The following is a 17,319-nucleotide window of genomic DNA, read 5'->3' as shown; positions in this document are numbered from 1 at the left end:
GGGGCCAGAGAGGTCGCCTTCTGGCCGGAGGGGCTCCCACGCGACCCGGAACCCGGTTGCGGCGCACCGCCAGCCCCGATCCCGGCGCCCGGGTGGCGCAAGGCCGCGAGACCCCGGCGGCGGAACCCCCGCGCCACCCCCGCGGCGGCGGCCTCCAGGGCCCGGGCCCCGCCCCCGCCTCCCCCCCCCAGCCGGGCTCTTACTTGCGGTAGGCGGCCAGCTGCACGGCGCTGCAGGGGAAGAGGCGCAGGCAGGCCACCGCGTTCCCCTTCCAGAGCGCGCGGGGGCCCTCGGCCCGCCACACGCGCAGCCCTGCGGCCCACGGCCCCCGGGCGCGGCCGCGCACGACGCCGACCTGGGCCAGCACGGTGGCGAGCTCCAGCGGCGCGGTGAGGCTGAGGCTCAGCGCCCCCGCCAGCCCCGCGCACAGCAGCCGTTGGCTGCCCGTCAGCCGGCCGTCCCGCCGCCAGGTCGCCATCGCGCGTCCCCGGCCCGAGCCCCGGGCGGCGGCCGATCGCGTGGCTCGGGCCTGGGGCTCCCGGGCTCCCGGGCTCCCGGGCTCCAGGCGCAAGGGGCGGGCCAGGCCCCGCCCGGCGTGGGGCGGACCCGCGGCTCGGACGGGAAGCAGGTCCCCGCCTGGGCCGAGCTGGCCCGAGGCTGAGGCCGCACCGGTTTAAGGTCTGCTCTCAGGCAGGTTTCTGTTTACAGTTGAGAGAGTCTTCGCGTTCTCTCCAGGCCCAGCCCTCTCGATTTCTTGGGTCTAGAATATTCAGCGCCCCCACCCCCTGCCTCGTTTGCCCCCTTTCTCCCTGTCCACGTTCCACTTCGCCCTCTTCCTCCCCTCGCCTCTGCTCTCTTCCCTCCAACCTCTTTTTTTTCTGCCCCAAGAAAAAGCCTTATAGATTTCCCAGTGCAGAAGGGAAAAAAGCCTATAACATACACGTGATATAAGACACGACATGTATTAGGCTTTTCATATATTATCTCGCTTAATCCTCAAAACAGCCCTTAGTAGGTGTGTCCTCAACTGGAGAGGCTGTAGGTGTGGTGGTTAGAACCTGGACTTGGCTCTGCAGTTTACCAGCTGTATGACCTTGGGGAAGTTACTCAACCTCTCTGTGCCTCAGTTGCTTGTGTATAACTTCTTCCTCTCGGGGTTGTGGTGAGGATTAAATGAACAGTGATTCAGGTAAGCACTATAGATGTGTTGGCTATGGTTAGATATTTTTCAGAAGAGGAAACCAAGACAGGGAGATGGACTTGCTCTAGATCACACAGCTGCTAGAGGCAGTCAGGGTTCAAATCTAGGCCAACATCTACTAACAGTGACACTGCAAGTCCTGCTCTGTGACAGCAGAGTGTAACTTGAGCAGGGACATTTTCAGGGGTTCTGTTAGTCAACAGGACAACAGAGGCAAAGAAGGGCTAGGAGTGATTTGGTCAGAGTCCAAGAAGGATTTTGATGAGTTAAAAAAATTCCGCACTTCTCCCTCTTTTCTCTTTTAAAAGAGCCATAGCAATAATAATGATGAAAAGGCGGTCCAACAGTCTGTTAGTATCAGACATCCCAGATACGCAGTTGCTGTTAGGTTTGTATGTCGTTATTTTCTGCGTTTACTAACATACGGGATGATAAAGGAACCTTTTCTAAAAGGCATTGCGGGGTCTAGATTGAGAGGACTTCCAGTTACAGAAGCCTTGCTCTGCGCTCAACACTGGGGATGCTCATTTTTCTTGTTTTGTGAATTCTCCCATCTTGCTGTGAGCTCATTTCACGGCTGTGGGAGGTTGGAGAGAGCAGGTTTATGATTCTGAAGATCAGAGGACACCGGACTTTAAGGGGGGATTGAATTGGAATTTGGGGACTACGGAAAAGCAACCTTCAGGTGCCAGTTCTGTCCTAAAACCGTCTTGGACAACAGGACTAGATCCTAAAGCTCCTTCAGGGAGCTCTGCCCTGGAACGGAACAGTTGATGTAATAACCACGTTGTATAGAGACTAACTCCAGGGGGTTGTTTGGGTTTGGTTTGGTTTTAAGGCAGTTTGTGTGAGAGTTTCAACTGCATCCACCTTGGGAACAGATATACCCCTTTCTTTAGCACTGCTGTTCTTTTTTGTCTTCACAAACAGGGTGTTCAGTGAGCCACAGGCAAGAAGAGCCATTTTAGTCTTCACAGCTGGGGGCCCGGAGACATCGTGAGTTGATGATCTATTTTAACCTCAAACGTAAAAATGTATACTTTCTCACAACAGGGACGTCGAACAGTAAAATGAGTAACAGCAAAGTCTTTATTGACTGCCTTCTGCCTTTTTGTGGTAATGTGCTAACATGACAAGGTGTGTTCATATTTTACTCAGCCAGAGTCTAGTTCATCTGCTAAGCATTGGGAGTATTATGTAGGTTGATCTTAAACATAAATCGGTCTCTGAGGGTGCCCTCTATTTGGATTGTGACTTGTAGACTCAAGCTGACTTCACTGCCTCTTTTTCACACTTGTTGAAAAGTCTATGAAGGGCATAGCAAGGATCTCCACCTTTGGAAAAGGCACATGATGTGAAACTGGGGTGCTGTGTTAAAAATAAATGTATAACTTAAAAGAATAGGCAGTAAGTAAAATAATATTGGAAGTGATGTGGTAACATGAGGAGAAAGGGTGGCTGGCAGATTCAAGCCAATAGGCAGCCTCCTGCCCTAGTCAGGCCTTGGGAGATGCTAACAGTTTTTCATTCTCCAATTCTCATTTTTTGTTTCTCTTCTCACTGAGTGAAATCATCTCTCAGTACATTACCTTAGTTTAACTTGCTGATGCTTCTCAGAGTCTAATTTATCTTGCTATTTTATGCCAATATTGATCTCTGCTCTTCGATTTTTCATTTTATTATTTAACCGTATGGAATTTTATAAATTTCAAAAGTGGAATATACTTGTTGTACCAAGGAAAACAGTACGGAAGTGTATTAAAGTTAAGTCTTTCTGCGCATGCTCTGAGGTAACGTTAGAGCAACCACTGTTAAGAGCTGGGTGTGTGTGTGCATCTTTCCTCATATTTTTTTTTTCAAACCCAGACAAATATTCATTTATGGGGATTTTCCTCTTCCCTCCCTGCTTTCTTTCCTTCTAAGCAAAAAAGAGATAATCCCTCTGGACGGATATTTTTATTTTATTTTATTTTATTTTATTTTTTTGTCTTTTTAGGGCCACACCCGCAGCATATGGAGGTTCCCAGGCTAGGGGCCGAATTGGAGCTACAGCTACCAGCCTGTGTCACAGCCACAGCAATGCAGGATCCAAGCCGTGTCTGCAACCTACACCACAGCTCATGGCAACACCGGATCCTTAAACTACTGAGTGAGGTCTGGGATTGAACCTGCATCCCCATGGATGCCAGTCGGGTTCACTAACCACTGAGCCATGACAGGAACTCCTGGAAGGATATTTTTAAAACCCTGATAATCAGATTTTCTCTAGGGAAGAAAACTGGTAGAGGTGGGAACAGAGGTGGAAGGGAGATTGACTTTTGACTATGCGCCCTTTTGTACTGTTTGCAATTTCCCCTTACCAAGGGTATGTATTATCAATTAAAAAAAAAAAAAGCTCTTTCCTCAGAAGTCTCCTTGTGGTGCAGCGGGTTAAGGAGTCCAGTGGTGCCTCAGCTGTGGCGGTTTGATCAATTGCAGTGCAGGTTTAATCCCTGACCCGGACCTTCCACATGCCCTGACTGTGGCCAAAAAAAAAAAAAAAAAAAAAAAAAAAAAAAAAAAAAAAAAAAAAAATCTCCGCTCCATTATCAATGTCCCTGAAGCATTCCCATTAGGTGTAGTGTCTTTGGTGACATTTGCCTCGCCTTCCGGGAGATGTTGGTTTTGAAATGTGGAACCACTCTTGGTGAAGTCCTGAGTGAAAAAATACCATCTGTTTTCTACTTACATGGTAATTGCATTCTTGGGAAATTCCAAGAATATAAACACTGTGAGAAAAATGTTTTGTCTTCATGACTTAAGCAGAGTTAAGTTTTCAACTCTGATAATTAGAAACAGCTTTTCTACCTACACAGATGCCTGGTGGGATCTTTGAACGCCATGGAGGATGCAGGACAGTCCGGGCCAGGGACAGATCTGCAGCAGCATCCCTGCCCTGCCCATTAAATGCCAGTTGAGTACCCCAAACACGGTGGCACCCCTCCCTCCAGCTTCCAAAAGGCTCTCTAGGAGGCTGTGCCATTCCTTTTGAGAACCACTGCTCTAGCTGCTTCCTCCACTTGCAAAGTTCTTTCCTCAGGTATTTGCATAGCTGGTTCCTTCTTATCCCTCCCAGCTCCGCTTAAATATTATCTCCCGTTGTCGGGCTCACCTGATTATTCAGTCTACACAGCTCCCATCCACTCTACCATAGACAGTTCTCTGTATAGCATTTATCCCTATCTGCTCTTTTTCTTTTTTTGGTTTATCATCTGTTTCTAGCTACCAGAACGTAAGATCCGTGAGGGAAGGGATCTTGTCTCTTGTTCACAGCTGTGCCTGGAACACTGGCTGGCACGTAGTTAGTGCTCAGTAATCATTATTTTAGATGAAGGAAGAAAGATAAGAAGGCAGGAGTGGAGGACATCTCCAGTTCTACCAGCTGGAAAAAATTAGCAAAACATACCAAAATTATTTATTTAGATCTCATCTGTGATAAATAGCAGAAGATTAACTAGATTCACAAGACTGGTGGCTTTATTAATTCCCAGTGAATAGTATCAGCCTTGTCAGAAATTGGATGTTTGCCATTTTAAATTTCCAGCCACATCTGTAGTTCTAAAGTGAACCGTGATATTTGACAGAGACGCTTTGTCCCCAGTCATCATTTTCACCATGTCTTTAGCAGCAGTTTTGGCAAGTGTGTCAACAGTGACTTCAGTCGCTCTAACCTTTGCAGTCAAATATAACACCATGAAGTGTGGCTTCCACAGCTTTTGCAGTTTTCTCCCTTGGCACACTGTGTTTAACTCTAAGCGATGCTTGACTGTCTTTTCCATTCTTCTTTGAAATTTGTGACGATGTTGATGCAGGAAGGTTTCATATCAAAATGTTTGAGCCTTTTCATTCATTCATTCACTCACTCATTTATTCATCCCACGAATGTTTATTGAATACTTTGTATCAGGAGCTATGTTGGGGATATATATTTCACATAATGGAATTGAATTTGCTCTCATTACCAGGCCATGGTAACCCAAATTTCAATGGTTCTTCATGGTAGTCACACAGTACTTTTAGTTTCTTTGCCGCTGGTATTTCATTTTATTTTACTTTATTTTGCCTTATTTCATTTCATTTCATCTAATTTCATTTCATTTCATTTTTACCCAGACACTTGCTTTCATATACACATGCCCATAATGCTCTGACCTCTTTGAAATGCTCCAGCAATGCCTTTAGGGGTGAAATCTCACATCAGTATCCAGTTTGGCAGCTCCCCTAATTTGGTATCCAGGAGCCTCTTGTCCTTCAGTGGTACAGTTGACGCCACCTTGGAGTCCTGGCTCTGCTGCTGGTATTTTATAACACTAAGAGATGGTCCATCTGATGGAATGATACATCTCTAACATCTATTTGAAGACCTAGGACTATACTCATTCCTCTTTAATCACCAGCTCCACCTCTACACTTTCCGCAATTTTTTTTCTTTTGGGGCCGTACCTGTGGCATATGGAGGTTCCCAGGCTAGAGGTCGAATCGGAGCTGCAGCCGCTGGCCTACACCACGGCCACAGCAACAGCCAGATCCGAGCTGATTCTGTGACCTACACCACAGCTCACGGCAACGCCAAATCCTCAACCCACTGAGCGAGGCCAGGGATTGAACCTTTGGCCTCATGAATACTCTAGGAGACTCTCTCTCTATATATATATATATGATTGTTTTAAGTTGTTGGTCTCTTAATTGCAAGTGCATTCCCAGTGTCCTGCATTTGTACCCTCCTCTTCTCATGATTTCTGATTTTAGTAGCATAATTGTGTATGGATGATTTCATATCTTTACTATATATAAGCCTTTACTGGTGAGCCTTGTCATTTGTGGTATTTTTGTTTCTGGTTGCGGCCATTTCTTTTCTGCCTAGAGAAGTTCCTTTAGTATTTGTTGTAAAGCTGGTTTAGTGTTGCTGAATTCTCTTAGCTTTTTCTTATCTATAAAGCTTCTGATTTCTCCTTCAAATCTGAATGAGAACCTTGCTGCGTGAAGTAATCTTGGTTGGAGGTATTTTTCCTTTCATCACATTAAGTATATCATGCTACTCCCTTCTGGCCTGCAGAGTTTCTGCTGAAAAATCTGCCAATAACCTTATTGGGGTTCCCTTGTATGTTATTTGTTTCTTTTCCCTAGCTGCTTTCAATATTTTCTTTGTTTTTAATTTTGGTTCAGTTTGATTAATATGTGTCTTGGAGTGTTCTTCCTTGGGTTTATTTTATATGGTACTTGTTGCACTTCCTGGATTTGAGTGAGTGGTTCCTTTCCCATGTTAGGGAAGTTTTTGGCTATTACCTCTTTGAATATTTTTTTCTGTCCCTTTCTCTCTCTCTCTTCCTTCCAGCACCCCTATAATACGGATGTTGGTGCATTTAATGTTGTCCCAGAGTTCTCTGAGACTTTCTTCATTTGTTTTCAATCTTTTTTCTCTTTTCTGTTCTGCATCCATCATTTCCACTAATCTGTCCTCCACCTCGCTTATTCATTCTTCTGCCTCCTGTATTCTGCTGTTGGCTGCTTCTAATAAATTTTTAATTTCAGTCATTGTATTTTGCATCTCTTCTTGCTTAAGTTTTATATCATGTATCTCTTCACTCAGTGTTTCCTATAAATTATCCGTCTTTGCCTCCAGTTTATTTCCAATGTCTTGCATCATCTTCAGCATCAACAGTCTAAAGTCTTTTTCCTGGAGGCTGAGAATCTGATCACTTAGCTGTTTTTCTGTGGTTTTTTTCCTTTCTCCCTTATCTGAGTTATAGTTCTCTGGCTTTTCATTTTTATAGGTTTTTGGTATGGTGACCTTTTTGCAGACAATAGAGTTGTAGCCTCTCTTACTTCTGGTGTCTGCCCCTCTTGCAGCTGAAGTTGGTACAGGGACTTGCTGTAGGCTTCCTGATGGGAGGTACTGGTGCCTGCCCACTTGTAGGTGGGGCTGATTCCTATCCCCCATCCCTGGTGGGTGGGGCTTTGTCTCTGGGTGAGATTAGAAGCGGCTGTGTGCCTTGGGGGTCTTTAGGCAGCCTGTTTACAGATGGGTGGGGCTGTGATCCCACCTGGATTATTGTTTGGCCTGGAGCTTCTCAGCGTGATGGGTGGGGCTAGATTTTCCCAAAAACCTGGCCACCTCCAGAGAAACATGCTGATGAATATTCCCAAGAGCTTTGCCTCCAGTGCCTTTCCCCCACAACAAGCCACAGTCACCCTCTGTTTTCCCAGGAGGTCCTCCAAGAACTGCAGTCAGGTTTGACCCAGATTCCTATGGAGCCTTTGCTTTGCCCTGTGACCCAGTGCACTTGAAAGTCTGTGTGCGCCTTTCAAGAATGGGGTCTCCATTTCCCCCAGTCCCGTGGAGCTCCTGTGCACAAACCCCACTGGCCTTCAATGCCAGATGCTCCAGGGGCGGGAGGGCTCTTTCTCCCAGTGCCAGATCCCCAGGTGTGGGGATTTGACATTGGGCTCAGAACTCTCACTCCTGTAGGTGAGTCTCTGTGATACAGTTACTTTCCAGTCTGTGGGGGCTTCCCACCCAGGAGGTATGGGGTTGCTTATATCATGTAATTGCCCCTCCTACCTCTTGATGTGGCCTCCTCTTTGTCTTCTGGAGTAGGATATCTTTTTGTAAGTTTCCAGTCTATTTGGCTGAAGGTTGCTCAGCACTTGGTTGTAATTTTGTGGTTTTTATGAGAGAAGTTGAGCTCTAGTCCTTCTATTCGGCCATCTTAATCCCCTCTTCTGGCCTCATGAATAATAGTCAGATTAGTTTCTGCTGAGCCATGATGGGAACTCCATACTTTTCACAATTTATGTATAGTAAAATTACTTTGTTTTGGTACAGAATTAGTTATGTTTTAGCACAGGCATGTATAGATCTGTGTGACAATGCTATAATCAGGATACAGAACTGCTCTATCAGCCTCCAGAATTCTCATGTGCTGCTCCCCTGTAGTTAAGGACTCCCCTACCCCCAGCTCTGGCAACCATTGGTCTGTCTTCTGTTCTTATAATTTTGCCTTTTGAGAATGTCATATACATGAAAACATATAGCATGTAACCTTTTAAGATGGGTTTTTTTCATTCATTATGATGCCTTTGAAATTCACCCATGTTGAGTTCATCAGTAGTCTCTTCTCTTTTATTGCTGGCTCTTTTTCCATTGTGTGGATGTCCCACAATTTGGTTATCCATTCATCCCTTGGCAAACATTTGGCCTGATTCTAGTTTTTGGCTATTATGAATAAAGCTGCTATGAACATTTGTGTACAGGTACTTGCATGAAAATATCTTTTTTTTTTTTTTTGTCTTTTCTAGGGCCACACCTGCAGCACACAGAGGTTCCCAGGCTAGGGGTCTAATTGGAGCTGTAGCCACCGGCCTACACCACAGCCACAGCAACACAGGATCTGAGTCACAACTGTGACCTATACCGCAGCTCACGGCTATTTTGCATGTAATTTGCATAAAGTTTGTTGCATTTCAAAGATGTCAAAGGGAAATACTGACTAATCAGCTAGATTTCAGAAGACAGAAGTACGTTGGTGGGGGTCCCTGCTGTCTATTCCTTAGCTTTGTTGATCCAGAAAATCAATGTCATTAGTGTACCCTGTGGTGAGCTGATTCAGGGGACTGACTCTTGACAAATACTGGTCACTCCTTCTCAGTCTCCTTTGGTGACTCCACCACCCTTAAATATTGTGAGTGCTCCAGACTCAGTCGTTGAGCCTCTTCTCTATTTATGTATTTTTATTTATTATTTTTTATGGCCTTGCCCATGACATATGGAAGTTCTTGGGCCAGGGGTTGAATCCAAGCCACAGCTGCAACCTATACCACAGCTGTTGCAGCACTGGATCCTTTAGCCCACTGTGCTGGACCAGAGATTGAACTCATGCTTCCTCAGCAACCAAGCCACTGCAGTTGGATTGTTAATTCACTGTGCCACAGTGGGAACTCCAGGACATCTCTTTATTAATTAACTATGAGAAATATGCTAAGCAGACCTGTCTACATGGGATATTCAGGGCACCCTCTTCCCTTTAGAGGAATCTTAATGGGCTTATTACAATGAGAAGTTCAGGAAATATTAGGATATTCTTTGCGGGTAAATGCTATCAACCCATCTTCATTGTTGAACTGTGCCTTCCTATAAGACCTTAATATTCATGGAAGCTGCTTTGGAATCACCCTTGCTTTGGGCTCTTTGGCTCTCTTTTTTTTCTAGTTTTCATGTAGAGGAAACAAGGATAACTTCTAAATTTTGGACCTGAGTAAATGCAATTAAGAGAGCTAGAGAAGGCCATCATGAGAATAATTTAGATTAGAAGTGATGTGAAGGATAAAGTATGAAGGGTGTTATTACTATATATAAAACAGGTAATCAACAAGGACCTACTGAATAGCACACCGAACTCTACTCAATATCCTGTAATAACCTGTATGGAAAAGAATCTGAAAAAGAATGGTTGTATGTATATCTCAACCACTTTGCTGTACACCTGAAACTAACACAACATTGTAAATCAACTATACATCAATCTAAAATAAAAATTAATCTAAAAAATATGAAGGGGAGTTCCCATCATGGCTCACTGGTCAGCAAACCCGACTAGTATCCATGAGGTTGGAAAGTTCAATCCTGGTCTTGCTCAGTGGGTTAAGGATCTGGCATTGCTGTGAGCTGTGATGTAGGTTGCAGACTCGGCTCGGATCTGGCGTTGCTATGGCTGTGGTGTAGGCCGGCAGCTGCAGCTCTGATTGGACTCTTAGCCTGGGAACCTCCATATGCCATGGGAGCAGCCCTAAAATGACAAAAAAAAAAAAAAAAAGCATGAAGGATGTTAAAACTGTAGTAAATCCAATTTGAGGGCTTGTTTCAGGTATTCAAGCTGTTGTATCAAAAGCAAGGTCTATTATGGCAGAAATTGTACACCAGCATCCATGTGCTCCTCTGTATTCCCCTTGGCTTTCCTTTTAGCCAAGTGTGGTTTCGTTCTGGCTGATGGAATGTGAATGGGACTGATAACTGCCACTTCCAGGCCTGGCCCATAGAATAACCCTCATAATTTTTTATGCTAAAACTCTCTGCTGTTGGAGCAGCTGGAAGCAAAGGACTTGAGATGGCAGAGCACATGATGCAAGGAACCTGGATCCCTGAGTTCACCACTTAAAGGAAACGTATCTAGGAAAGTTGTTCACAGAGAAACCATCTCATAGGACTTTGTGTGAATGAGAAATAAACCTTTGTGTTAAGTCAGTGAAATTTCAGGGTTTGTTACCACAGCAGAGTCTAACCTACCCTGTGGCACATCTCCACACTGTTATACACAGGAAAGCCCTCACCACCTGAGCTACACATGGAGATTCAAGAGAAGCACTTAATGCTTGTTAGTTATGTTAAGGATTTTTTTCTCAGCTTTATGAAGAGATGGGCAATGACTATAAATAACTACTTTTGCTCAAGAAAGTCACTGATTTTCATAAAGAAAAGTCATCACTTGACTATTTGAGTTTCAAGAAGAATCTGTGTCTTTCTGGGGGAAAAAAACTTTGATTTGAATGATCATAAGTATGGCAAAGATTGACTTTGAACAACCCAAATTTATGCTTTTATGACAAGCTTCATCAGTATGGTACCATGCAAGAGAAACTGAATGCAATGATTGCAAAAAATATAGCTGTAACACTTATGCTTTAATGGAAATTGTGAGTTTGGGGTATTAAATGGTTTTCATTGTCTGAACCACCTAGTTGTGAATTCAACCAAGGAACTTACTGATAACATTTTGATCATAATGAAGAGACTCTTGAAATGGTTGATTAAGTGTCTTTTGCAAAATTTCTCAAAGTGGATGGCAGTGGTGAGTGGCTAATTGTGCTAATTTGGGTCCTACAGGAAGCAGATGCTAATATGGAGTTAGGAATGCAAGATGTTGATTGGGGATGATGCCTCTGAAAGATAAAAGGACAGGGAAACCTTTAGATCATAATGCAGATCTGACTCCTGTGAAAGGATGAGGGAGGAAGGGGAATTGGGCAGAGACGCCTTAGGCTGCAAGACAGATGTGACAAAGTTTTGGTCAACCCAGTGGAGAGTTCTGGAGGAAAGATTGCCTGTTAAAAGAATCCAAAGTTAGGCATACATGGAGTTCCTGTCGTGGCTCAGTGGTTAACGAATCCGACTGGAAACCATGAGGTTGCGGGTTCAATCCCTGGCCTTGCTCAGTGGGTTAAGGATCCGGCGTTGCCTTGAGCTGTGGTGTAGTTTGCAGACTCGGCTCGAATCACACGTTGCCGTGGCTGTGGTGTAGGCTAGCAGCTACAGCTCTGATTCGACCCCTAGCCTGGGAACCTCCATATGCTGCGGGAGCAGCCCAAGAAATGGCAAAAAGAGAAAAAAAAAAGTTAGGTATACATGGCCAGGTCCTAGTATTGCTACTATGCTTGCTTATTGGCTATAATCTTCCAAGGGGAAAGCATGGTCTTGTCAAGAACGCTGCAGCTGATCTTGGAAGGTGCTGCAACTGGAAGCTGTCAGCTAACTGCACTCCTTACAGATATATGGCAAATTCCTTTTTTTTAAAATGATAGTTGATTTACAATGTTCTGTCAATTTCTGCTGTACAGCAAAGTGACCCAGTTATACACATGTATACATTCTTTTTCTCACATCGTGTTCCATCACAAGGGATTGGATATAGGTTCCTGTGCTATACAGCAGGAAAATTCTTTATTGAAGGGTGATCCAAGCCATGCACCTCCATGCCTGCCCAGTCTTCCCTTTGTGTTACATGGATTCACTTCTCTAAACTTGTGCATGTTCCTGTGAGCCTCTCTTTCTGAGGGGAAATATAGAAGAGGAGGTTAGTGAAAACTACACTTTGCTGCAGTGGGGCTCAGGGCTTCCACTGATTCTCATCTTTTTCCTTCTCCAATATCCATTCTCTATTCATATTGATTTTCTGCCTGCTTGATCTGTCAATTACTACTAACAAAAGATGTTGAAGTCTCCTACTCTGATAGTGAGTGTATCTATTTCTTCTTTTAGTTTTAGCCTCACTTATTTTGCTGCTCTGTTAGGTGCATATACATACATTCGAGATTGTTACGTCTTCTTGAGAATTGACCACTTTGTCATTACGTAATGCTTCTCTTTATTCTTGATGGTATTCCTTGTTCTGAAGTCTATTTTGTGTGGTAGAAATGCTTTCTTCTGGTGAGTGTTTTCTTACTATACTATTGGTATATTTGTGTCTATTCTTTTTATTTATTTATTTATTTTGCTTTTCAGGGCCGCACCCGTGGCATATGGAAGTTGCCAGGCTAGGGGTCAAATCGGAGATGCAGCCGCCAGTCTATGCCACAGCCACAGCAAAGCGGAATTGGAGCCGTGTCTGTGACCTACACCACTGTTCATGGCAACACCAGATCCTTAACCCACTGAGCAAGTCCAGGGATTGAACCCACATCCTCATGGGTACTAGTCAGGTTTGTTACCCCAGAGCCATGATGGGAGCTCCCTATTGCTTTCATTTTTAATCTACCTGCGTCTTTATATTTAAAGTGGATTTCTTATAGGCAACATATAGTTGGGTCTTTTTTTTTTAGTCTACTTTGACAATTTCTGTCTTTTAATTGGTGCACACAGACCATTCAAATTTAAAGTGATTATTTATTTATTTATTTATTTATTTATTTATTTTTTTTGTCTTTTTGCTATTTCTTGGGCCGCTCCCACGGCATATGGAGGTTCCCAGGCTAGGGGTTGAATCGGAGCTGTAGCCACCGGCCTACGCCAGAGCCACAGCAACGCGGGATCCGAGCCGCGTCTGTGACCTACACCACAGCTCACGGCAACGCCGGATCCTTAACCCACCGAGCAAGGGCAGGGACCAAACCCACAACCTCATGTTTCCTAGTCGGATTCGTTAACCACTGCGCCACGACGGGAACTCCTAAAGTGATTATTGATGATAGAGTGATATCTACCATCTTTGTAAATGCTTTTTTTTTTTTCTTTTAATGGCTATACTCACAGGATATAGAAGTTCTTGGGACAGGGATTGAATCTGAACTGCAGGTGTGACTGACGCCACAGCTGCAGCAATGTCAGGCCCTTCTTGGGACAGGGATTGAATCTGAACTGCAGGTGTGACTGACGCCACAGCTGCAGCAATGTCAGGCCCTTTAACCCGCTGCACCAGGCCGGGGATTGAACCTGCACCACTGCAGGGACCTGATTGCTGCAGTCAGATTCTTAACCCACTATGCCACAGTAGGAACTCTGTAACTGTTGCATTTTTTTCTGTTTCCTCCTCACCCTCTTTTTCTGACTTCTATTGTTTCTTTCTTTCTCTTTCTTTCTTTCTTTCTTTCTTTCTTTCTTTCTTTCTTTCTTTCTTTCTTTCTTTCTTTCACTCGTGGCATGTGGAAATTCCTGGGTCAGGGATCAAACCCAAGCCACAGCAGTGACAATGCTGGATTCTTAACCTGCTGAGCCACCAGGGAACTTCTGACTTCTATGGTTTTAACTGAGTTTTAAAAATTTGATTCCATTTTATTTTATCTTAGTATATCAATTTTTTTTCTTTTTTGGGTGTATTTCTTTACCTTTCTTTCCCTCTCTTAGTATAGTAACCGTTATTTTGACCCTAAAGTTTATTTACTTTTTTAAAAAAATTTTTTTAGTGATCATAACAATCTAATTTCACAGGATTTCCATCCCACAGCCCAAGCACATCCCCCCACCCCCCAAACTGTCTCCTCTGGAGACCATGAGTTTTTCAATGTCTGTGAGTCAGCATCTGTTCTGCAAAGAAGTTCAGTCTGTCCTTTTTTCAGATTCCACATGTCAGTGAAAGCATTGGATGTTGGTGTCTCATTGTATGGCTGACTTCACTTAGCATGATAATATCTAGGTCCATCCATGTTGCTAAAAATGCCAGTATTTCGTTCCTTTTAATGGCTGAGTAATATTCCATTGTGTATATGTACCACATCTTCTTTATTCACTCCTCTGTCGATGGACATTTAGGTTGTTTCCATGTCTTGGCTATTGCAAAGAGTGCTGCAATGAACATTGGAGTACATGTGTCTTTGTGAGTCGTTGGTTTTCTCTGGATAGATGCCCAGGAGTGGGATTGCTAGATCAAATGGTAATTCTGTTTTTGGTTTCCTGAGGAATCACAGTGGTTGCACCAATTTACAAACCCACCGAGAGTGTACTAGGGTTCCTTTTTCTCCACCCCCTCTCCAGCACTTCTTGTTTGTAGACTTTTGGATGATGGCCATTCTGGCTGGTGTAAGGTGGTATCAAATAGTGGTTTCGATTTGCATGTCTCTAATAATGAGTGATGGTGAACATCTTTTCATGAGTTTTTTGTCCATCTGTATGTCTTCTTTGGAGAACTGTCTGTTGAGATCTTCTGCCCATTTTTTGATGGGGTGGTTTGTTTTTTTGGTATGGAGCGGCAGGAGGTGTTTATAAATTTTGAAGATTAATCCCTTGTCAGTGGATTCACTTGCAAAGCGGACCTAAAGTTTATAATATACATTACAAAGTTTTTAAATTGAAGTATAGTTGATTTACAATGTTGTGTCAATTTCTTCTGTACAGCAAAATGATTCAGTTATACACACATATACATTTATAATATACATTTTTAACTAATCTAAGTCTGCCTTCAAATAATATCATACTTTGGGAGTTTCCGTCATGGCTCAGTGGTAACGAACCTGACTAGCATCCATGAGGACATGGGTTCGACCTCTGGCCTTGCTCAGTGGGTTAAGGATCTGGTGTTGCCGTGAGCTGTGGTGTAGGTTGCAGATGCAGCTTGGCTCCTGTGTTGCTGTGGCTGTGGCATAGACCAGTAGCTGTACTTCTCATTCAACCCCTGGCCTGGGAACTTTCATATGCTGTGGGTTCAGCCCTAAAAAGCAAAAAAAAAAAAAATAAAAAAAAAATAAAAAAAGGAAGAAAGAAAGAGAAAAGAAAAAATATTCCTAGCAATTGACTGTTTTCTATCACTGAATAAAATCATTAAAAGAATTGTGGATTAGGGAAATAAAGAAGAGTCCTTCAGGACATCCATTCCGGTACATGGTGGACATGGTCAGTGCTTCCGAACTACATTAGTAATATTAATATTTATGTCACTAACACAGCAGCAGTAATAAAGTACCACAGACTGGATGCAGACATTTACTGTCTTAGAGTCCTAGGGGCTAGTCTGAGATCAAGATATTAGCAGGGTGGGTTTCTCCTGAAGGCTGTGAGAGAGGATGTTTTCCATGCCTCTTTCTTAGCTTCTGGTGGTTTGCAGGCAGTCTTTGGCATTCCTTGGTTTAGAGGTGCATCACTCCAATCCCTGCCTTCATCCTTTATGGCATTTTCCCTCTGTTTCTGTGTCCAAATTTCCCCTTGTTTATTTATTTACTTGCTTTTTAGGGCCAAACCCGCAGCATATGGAAGTTCCCAGGCTGGGGGTTGAATCGGAGCTGCAGCTGCCAGCCTATGCCACAGCCACAGCAATGCAGGATCTGAGCCACATCTGCAACCTGTGCAGCAGCTTGTGGAAACGCCGGATTCTTAACCTTCTGAGCAAAGCCGGGAATTGAACCCACATCCTCATGGATACTGTGTTGGGTTCTTAACCTGCTGAGCCACAACAGGAGCTTAGACAAATTGTATTATTTTATTTTATTTTATTTTGTCTTTTTGTCTTTTCTAGGGCCACACCCTCAGCATATGGAGGTTCCCAGGCTAGGGGTCAAATCGGAGCTGTAGCTGCTGGCCTACACCACAGTCACAGCAACGTGGGATCTGAGCCACATCTGCAACCTACACCACAGCTCATGGCAACGCCGGATCCTTAACCCACTGAGCGAGGCCAGGGATCGAACCCGAAACCTCATGGTTCCTAGTCGGATTTGTTAACCACTGAGCCACAACTGGAACTCCAAGAGGATAATTTTAAAGCCACATATACTTGGATATTTATAATCACGTATCACATGAGTCAAAGAAGAAATTGTACTGGAAACTAGAAAATATTTAGAATTGGATGACAATGGAAAAAGTTCTCATATTAGAAAAGGTGAAAGGCTAAAAAGTAACTTAAGAAGTTAGAAATGAAACAACAAGAAAGTAGAAGGAAAGAATTTCAAAAAGGTAAGAGCAGGAATTAATGAAGGAGTTCCCATAGAGGCTCAGTGGTAATGAACCCGGCTAGTATCCATGAGGATGCAGGTTTGATCCCTGGCCTCGTTCAGTGGGTTAAGGATCCAGTGTTTCGGTGAACTGTGGTGTAGGTCGTAGATGTGGTGTAGGTTGCAGGTGCAGCTTGGATCCCAAGTTGCTGTGGCTATGACATAGGCTGGCAGCTGCAGCTCTGATTCAACCCCTAGCCCAGGAACTTACATATGCCGCAGGTGCAGCCCTAAAAAGACAAAAAGAAAGAAAGAAAAAAAGAAATGAAATAGAACACCAAGCCAAATAAAGAGGAACAACAAAATAGAACACTAGTTTTTTATATGAATATGAAGATGACAAATATACTTGCCAAATATGCCAGGATATGCTTGACCTCGTATTCTTAACCATTATAGATAATTATTCTTGTTAAAGTTCTTGTTTCTTCTCATGTAATTTTATTCTAGTAAATGTTATTGATTAGAGAATTAAATGTGACTTAGCCTTTGTAAATCTATCCCACAAATGCATTTACAAATCAGAAAATAAATGAGCACCTGGTTGTTTGAAAAAGATGAATAAAACACACTACTTTAGCTAGATGAATAAAACAGACAGCTCTCTGGACAAAAGGAGAGAAGGCACAAATAATAAAAATGAAAAATGTGTAAAGCAACTGATACAGTAGGTAGGATATTGAAACTAACAGGAGATCTTTATGAATGTCTTATGCCAATATATTTGAAAACTTAAATGAAATGGATAATTTCATATAAAACTACAATTTGTCATAATTGACTCAGGAAGAAGTGGGAAAACTGAGCAGACACAATTTTTTTAAATGATTTTAATTTTTTCCATCATAATTATTAATAGCATTGAAACTGTCCTTAAAATCTAC

The 17,319-nt window shown here is 43.4% G+C and overlaps 2 protein-coding genes across 3 annotated transcripts in view; one reads left to right on the top strand and one right to left on the bottom strand.

Moving 5' to 3' along the window:
• The window catches only part of SLC25A43 (solute carrier family 25 member 43), a 37,968-nt gene extending 37,399 nt beyond the window's left edge, over positions 1 to 569 (bottom strand). The window contains exon 1 of the mRNA XM_001927589.4: positions 204 to 569. Coding sequence (XP_001927624.1) covers positions 204 to 478 — 275 coding nt within the window. The 5' untranslated portion in view covers positions 479 to 569. The remainder of the gene's footprint in view (positions 1 to 203) is intronic.
• The window catches only part of AKAP17B (A kinase (PRKA) anchor protein 17B), a 127,690-nt gene that overhangs the window by 4,293 nt on the left and 106,078 nt on the right, over positions 1 to 17,319 (top strand). For both annotated transcript variants that reach the window (XM_021080242.1, XM_021080243.1), the window contains exon 2: positions 2,132 to 2,197. The gene's annotated coding sequence lies outside the window, so the exon portion shown is untranslated. The remainder of the gene's footprint in view (positions 1 to 2,131; positions 2,198 to 17,319) is intronic.

The sequence above is a fragment of the Sus scrofa genome, chromosome X (genome assembly GCF_000003025.6).
Source record: "Sus scrofa isolate TJ Tabasco breed Duroc chromosome X, Sscrofa11.1, whole genome shotgun sequence".
In the NCBI taxonomy this organism is placed as follows: domain Eukaryota; kingdom Metazoa; phylum Chordata; class Mammalia; order Artiodactyla; family Suidae; genus Sus; species Sus scrofa.
This window is presented reverse-complemented; position numbering and strand designations above follow the sequence as displayed.